General features: G+C 32.7%; 1 protein-coding gene across 3 annotated transcripts in view; it reads right to left on the bottom strand.

The window, feature by feature from the left end:
* Positions 1 to 7,873, bottom strand: part of LOC117105657 (protein numb homolog) — a 47,703-nt gene that overhangs the window by 20,148 nt on the left and 19,682 nt on the right. For all 3 annotated transcript variants that reach the window (XM_033246861.1, XM_033246859.1, XM_033246860.1), the window contains exons 2-3: positions 4,174 to 4,393; positions 3,916 to 3,990 (exon numbers count right to left, since the gene is read on the bottom strand). In XM_033246861.1, coding sequence (XP_033102752.1) covers positions 3,916 to 3,990; positions 4,174 to 4,296 — 198 coding nt within the window. In that variant the 5' untranslated portion in view covers positions 4,297 to 4,393. The remainder of the gene's footprint in view (positions 1 to 3,915; positions 3,991 to 4,173; positions 4,394 to 7,873) is intronic.

The following is a 7,873-nucleotide window of genomic DNA, read 5'->3' on the forward strand; positions in this document are numbered from 1 at the left end:
GTTACTGTAGTCTATCTGTCTCTTATACACATCTAGATGTGTATAAGAGACAGGTGCAGTACACCACCTTTACTTGGCTTTATATTTTTGAACTCATTTGGAATAAGCAAACAAAAATAATCAAAAAGTCTTGGGTCTAAAATCAATTTGAAGATAAGATTTTTTTTTCTTAAAATAATATCACAATTGTAAATTATATATCAGTGATGGAAGTTGTTAAATAATAAGAGTAAATAATTTCATGTACAGTACAGTAATTATGCAAGCAATGAGAATTGTGTTAGTTACTGTATGTATCTGTGTTCACTATCAGTGTCTGCTTAGAATATTCACTCATGATTATTACAATATGTACTCTTCATAATTTATTTAATAGGCTGGTATACACTAAGCCTTAATGAATGACCATATATTAATCTATTGTGTAGCATTTCCACACATAGCCTCTGATGAATAGATACGCTACTAGCTTGTATTTATGTTTGTACAATCCATTGTGATGCAAAAAATCATGAGGAAGCTCTAATGAATCAACAAACCAGCCTTTATTTATTTCTACTGTTTGCGGTGATGAACTGATAAATATAACAATAGTCCCACTGAAGAATCATTCAGAAAAATGTTAAAATGTAAACTCATGTCAATAATGTTGAAAGTATGACTGGAAAATACTAACAATACAGATCCTACAGAATTATTTGAATTTTTATTTTTTTTAGGATAATGACCAAAAATAGATAGCCATTAAGCATAATATGATTTCAATGTTGTATATTTTTAAATAGGCCTATTATTATCTTAGCTAATGTATGAGTTATATTACAGTACTTAGAGTTCAACCACATTAATATTGGGCTCTTAATGTAAACCATATTATTCTCTTGATACGATCATGGTTATGACTCTTCTTTCTTAATGTGTTAAATTTGTAATAAAATAAATAATTCTGTGATGCAATTGTTTGGCATAAAATTGCATTGAAAATTGGCATTGACCTAACTGTAAGTAAATGATTACTGTAGGTCCAACAGATATTTATAAAATGATCAATTATTACAAATTATTGAGTAAAAAATGTTAGCAAAAAGAAATGGTTTCTTAAAGTCAGTATTGCTAAATTGCAAGAAAAATGCTACAATTGGAAAGGTATAAACCACTTGGCAGCTTTTTCCACCTGTAGGTTGGATCTTGAACAAAAGCCATTTAATGTACAGTGAAATATTACATTTGAACCAACCTTTATTGAACTGGTTAACCTTTGAACCTCTCAATCATAAAATATGTTTAGTTTCTGGAAAGTGATTTATAATAATGTTACCATAGCAACTTGAGGTTAAATTACATTGTGTTACTGTATGGAAATTAGTAAACAGTTACTATACTTGGACCAACATATTCAGTTTTTTTTTTTTTGTTCTTGCACAATCATTGTACCAGATGAAGTTAATATTTGGAATGAATTGATTGACTAATTAATTGATTGGTTAATTGAACATGCCATCATATTCTTAGGATAGATTAAGTATGCTGTTAAACTTTGAACAACTCAGATTCTGTCTGCCAGTCTAAACAATTTCTGAAAGCATTAAGGAATCAAGTAACAATTCGAAAAGCTTTTATCAGACACTGTCTCAAGCTAGGTATAGTACAGTATTTTAGCACACTTCACATCAAAATTAAATCTAGTTAACTAGATTACTATAGTCTATTAACTTATGTGTTAACTCATGTGAACCATCATTCCATTATTATCCAGATGAAGGTGTAAATTGGACTACTGTAGTAAGGTGTTAAGATTAACTGTTAAATTAACAGTTACTGTAGTCTATACCTTAGTTACAGTAACAATTATCAAAGAGACTATTTTATTCAAGGTCAGAAATATAGCAATCAAATTTCTTTTGATTCATTTGATTCATGTTTTTAGTCACATGAATCATTGCTAATAACACAACCTAGAAAACCCGGACACAGTTCAATGTGAAAGCATAAACTAAATTACAATAAATCAGACTTTCAAGAGTAGTAATCTACTAGACTGGACATATGGTCTACTGTATATGAACCAGTCTTCATGTGTTTTATCCACTTACTGTTTCTACTTTTAGACGGCTTTTTGTTTTTGCGCTAAAATTTTCTAGTTGTGTGCAATTTAATATTGACATTTACTATTAATTGTATAATTTAGTTTTTATTCTCTTTAAAAAAAATTATTCAATTGTGCACTTGGTTAGTGTATGTTTCTTATTTTTATATTACAGCTTTGTATTTTTTAAATTTTAAGATTACTTTTATGTATATTTATAACATACAGTGTACCCTCCAAGTCAAGACCCTAACTCCGAGACCAAGTCTAAAAGAAATAATGATCTTCAATCTTTTTTACTAACCCTTTAATTGGGGAATGAACCGTGAGGCCACCATAAATTTTGAGGAAACAAAGGTGGTCTCAAGATAGAGGGGGTGAACTGTAGTTTAATTTACCATTTTGCTACCATTATATTTATTTGTTTGGACCCAATAAATTACCAATATTTATGTTTGCTAAAATAATGTTGAGTTCTACAACAGACGAAAGTCTGATGCTATAGCGACAGCTTAAGAGTACAAACAACATCTCCATCAATCTCAAGAGCATTATTGTTGTACAAAGAGCATCCCAAGTTACTCCAACACTTAATATGCCCATACTGCATTATACTGTCCTTACTACATGCAGCTACATGTATAGTAGACCTACTTCAGCTTTTCTATGGCTATACTATCAAATTCACTATCAATATTGGTGGGGCGAGTTTAAAGCCATTTTTTAATTAACTCATTAATTTTGATGTAGTACGCTAGTGTCAGTGATTACTACCTAGTAAAAGAAATAGCATCTGAACTTTGAACTACGATGATTGCGCTCAATTTTTGTGATTAAACTCGCAAAGTTTAGTAATAAACCATAATATTCTATCTGTAATATAGGCCGATCCATTCACAGTGATTATTCTCCCTCTACAGGTGCCATAGTGTTGGGGGGGGGGGCTCTCGGCATGACAGGCACACAGGGGTCCCCAAGGAGGTCCCAGTAATGGCGGCATAGATAGAAAGCGTCATTTTGTAAATGGAATTTTCTATATACTTTCATCATGATTGTTTTAGACCTTAAAATATGTCGACTTTCTAATCTTATTTCACTGTTTAACAAGTTTTCTCATGAAGTAGAAAACATTTAAAGCCTTTATTTTGATAAAATAGAAATAAAATGTATAATAGATCTTATTATACAACACCTGTATATATTCTATTAATTTGATTGGTTGAAAACAGGTTACGTGAGATTGACTTAAAATGACTATTCCATGGTTATTGGAGTACTAGTCAACGATCGTTGAATAGTACTCTTTCATCTCCAAGACGAAAATAATCTAAAATCCAACGCAAACAAGAAAAATTAACAAAAACAACAAAAAAGGCAATAATATTTCACCAGCTTCAGTGGTGTGGATGAGTCTATTTTATTAGCTGAACTTGATCGATTCCTGGGCCTAGCTAGGCCTAGGCCTGTTTTATGCTTGCCTTGGAAAGGATGATGGGTCCTTGTAATGTATTCGAAGAAAAGCATGCAGGCGATGTATAAAGGATATGTTGTATAAAACATAATGAATGTTTCTCGTTCGTACAATGGGGTAGAATATTTCATTCGGTGCCAAAGATTGGATGTTCTATTGACTCGTTGAATAGAACATCCAATCTTTCACCGAATGAAATATTCTACCCATTGTACTCATAAACATTCATTATTTGTATTATATTCCCATTTCTGTTTGTCAATACAAAAGGCCATTGGCAGAGGTCAGAATCACATCATTGCTATGGTAACAACAATGTTTAATACTGTAGTCTGTTTAATTCATAATTTATACTCACATCACGCAAAGTTTTCGCAGCCTCTTCGCATACATTCATTCCACGAGATTCCGTTACCTCAATGGATCCAAGATACTACAGTACAAGAAAAAAATAATTACATTTATTGTAAAATTGTTTAAATCAATTTCACATGTCACAAGTAGCCGAGTGATATATTCGCTAATGGCAACCTTTGGCATAATGTATATGTATGCCTAACGGAAAAAAAAAAAATATCACTCAAATTCAGTACAGTCGAACATACAGTAAACTTACTTTGACAGAGAAATTGCAAGAGCCAGCTCGAACCAGTTTCTCATCCTGCTGCCACTGGTGAGGTTTACTCGCTGTCGGTACTCTTGCATCCTTCCGCCGGAAACTCCTCCGTAGTTTCTTCATGCTTAATGATCGCCTCAGACGACCGCCACGTTTCGGGGGGCTGGATGCTTCTCCACCAGCACTGCTGCTCCGTTTCCGCCCTCCAAAGAAAAATTCCCTGTAATCAGAAAAAGCATTCGGAAATGATTAAAAGCATGTATGAAAGAAGTTCTAACAAATGTAAATTTCTTAATAAACCTGATTTCATCCAGATCTAAGGTAGCTCCATCTAGTGCCATCATTCAAGGCGTTGTGCTCCAAGATTTCCTGTAAGCCAATATTTTGAAAAACATGAATGCAATTTGTCTCAATCATAAAAACCTACGTATATCAATTACTTAATACCTTCTATACACGAGCAATCAGTATCCTGGATACAGCCAAGTGAAACCTCCTCGGTAGAATGCACTTTGCCTTGGCAATTATTTACGTACACATCTGTATTCAGTAATTCTATGCATTTCAAATCCATTAGTATTACCATAAAAAAAACATTTTAATATTTATTTGTGTGGGATGATGTTACTTTCAAACAGTCATTTTACATAAACATCTTTAATTTGATTATATTCAAATAATACAGGATAAGGAAAATACAAATTTCAATTAGGATAGGAATATGAATGTGACAAAAATCAAAATTGTATGTTTGGAGAGCTCTATATATTACTACTAAATTTTCAAAACGATGAATAGTAGCAAATCCAAGTCTCATGTCTGGTTTCATCTAATCAAGGACCCTAAATACGTTATAATGTCTGTGATCCAATAATAATTATGTACATGTGTATACTGTAGGCCTTCAACTAAACAACTTCCATCTATTTGTCCATTGTTTTTGATAAACTTTGAATTAACAATTAAAAAATATAAATAAAGTGATGTTGGGGATTTACAGTAATGATGTACTTTGTGCAACTTCATCCATTGGTAGAGTATCTAAATCTGTAATAATCTCTTGAGTAGAAATTACCATCTTCTGAATCTGAATGAATAAACAGATTGAAGCCATGAAAGCTTAATGTTCTGGGGACTGCCACAATAATAATCTCAGCTAGCTACAGTACTCTGTAAGCTGGGATGTTAAAGTAAAAGACAAAGTATGATGAAGATAAAGTACAGATTACCAATAGGCATACAGTACAAGACATAAAAGGACCCTCTACAGGTTCTACCTCCTAGTTTACCTTTCACAAATTTACTGTAGGTTTTGATATTAATGTGTCTGTGCAATATGCTTAGAAGGTAAAGTTCAAAGCCTGAAGTTGTGGGCTCAGGCCGGAGTTTCCGTCACTTCTTTCCTTGGTGTTTGTGCCAGAATGTGCAAGGCTGTGGGGGGTTCACCACTCCTCCCGTACTGCAGTCTGTTTTTCCTTCCCAGCATATGCCGGTACCCATTTATACACCTGGGTGGAGAGAGACAAACGTAGGCCAATAGTAGGCTATTGTACCTATGAGATTTTACAGGCAACAGTAACTTAAGTTTAGACTCTTCTGTAATCATACTATAAATTATAATAATGAATTATAATTATTATATAAATTACATAATTTAACTTAACAATGTCAGCAGATTGTGTCAGTTTTAATTATTATACAGAGATTCATATGGTAATTGTTGATTTCAAAATATTCACTCTACCAGATGGTTTTAATGCCTACAAACAATGCATTGCAAAATCAAATAGGACTAGAAAAAAATCTTATTCACAAACAACACTACAGAAGGCCATCTTCTCACCATAGAACACCTTACAGTACAATTAAGAATGAGTTTCCATTGTTTATAGACAGTAGATAGTCCTTCATTGTTCTGGTCTCAATAGAATGAATTGAATGATTTTTAAGAATTTCCTTCCACCATGTACTGTTACAAACAAGGCACACCGTGCATACAGTAATACGTGCACTTGTGGCTTCGATACATTCAGATTACATTTAGCTTTCTCTGCATTAATTTACATCACTACAAGTATACTAATTTAGTAAATTGGTGGCTTTCAATATTGTAAATGAATGAATTGAGTTCCGACAAAGCAAGTTCTGTATAAAGCGGCCTTGAAATGCACTGATACAATTACAGTAATACTGTACATAAACTTGGTTCAGGTCCAAATGGAATTTCTCAACTTGTTTATTAAATCATGATTTCCTGATAAAGACTGTGATTGGGATCAAGCAATTAATTAAATGCAGAATGCAAATTCATAATTGTTGTCCATTTGCAAAAGCAACTTTATTACAGGGGTCTTAAGTCTCCCATATGGCAGACAAATACAGAAATCAGGAAGGTCTCCCACACTCCCTCGGACAGGCAAAAATCTCAAAGAAAATACACGATCTTACCCAAATCTAAAATCTTTTCATAATTTTACTAATATAGGGCCTACAGTACTCTATTATCAATCTCCCAGAAGTTAGTGTAGCTGGGTACATTATCTCTATGATTTTTTTTTTCATGAGAAAACTGAGGCTGAAATTGCTTAAAAATAAAAACAAATTGAGGCTGAGGTAAAAATGTCAAATGGGGTTTTTACTTTTTTTAATTTAGGAAAAAAAACTTAACAAATCTTATTTAATTTACAGTAGCTGTGGCAATGAAATACCCTCTATATATTATAGTAATAATACTGATGTACAATAAATGATTTTGTAGGTTTGAAAAGTGAGTAAAAATAAGAACAAAAGAACATTTTGAGCTTAAAATCAGCAAAAACACTAATAAAGCCTGGACTGGTTCTTATAAATAAAAGTATACAGTACTCGCAGCAAAATAGAATTACAATAGATATTTTAAGGCTCAATTCAACAGATCTCAAGGAAATGGCTTCTTCCAACTCAGGACCTCCGTGTATTAACTTGTGGTCCTGGTTAGAATTATCACATAATCCAAATATAGGCCTACTGTGAATTAATATAAAAATAAAATCATCTTTCATTGATACAGTACAATTGTGTATTATACCAAATCCTCCACTATCAGTAAACTAACTAACTAACTAACTAACATATTCACAAAAATAACCCCAGATTTATTATGATGGGAGCAGTCATGGTTAGTTGGTTTAATGAAAAACATTAATGGAAAAGTCAACTACAGTAGATATCCAGGGGAAATTATTTTTTTTAGAACACATGATTTAATCTGAAAGAAGTCCTAGTGGAATCACAGAGATTTACTTGGAATTTTACTCTAGCTCTTTGGCCTTCACATTCTCTTCACCTTTCAACAACAATACTTGGATAAAAAGACTACAAAACAAATAAATAAGCGCAAATAAAATTAATTGTTAGTTTCATGTCCAAGATTTGAAATTAGTTTTTGGTGATGGTATTCACTATTTGCTTTTTACTATCCTATATATACTATTACAGGGATGTCACCACGCTGGTCGGCGGTGGACGGTCCCGTCCAGCACTCAACATTTCCGACCAGGATTTACAGGCTCCCGACCACCACTATTATTTCAACAGTTTACAAATAGTAACAAAATAATTAGTTTACCTAAACACAATAGACAAGCTAAATTGATAAAGACAATAAGAATACAATAAATGTTTCCGTGGTTACGTTAATTGTAACAAAATACTGCACTGC

The sequence above is a fragment of the Anneissia japonica genome, unplaced genomic scaffold, assembly GCF_011630105.1.
Source record: "Anneissia japonica isolate Jap-2015-1 unplaced genomic scaffold, ASM1163010v1 scaffold287754_len4335492_cov202, whole genome shotgun sequence".
NCBI lineage: Eukaryota > Metazoa > Echinodermata > Crinoidea > Comatulida > Comatulidae > Anneissia > Anneissia japonica.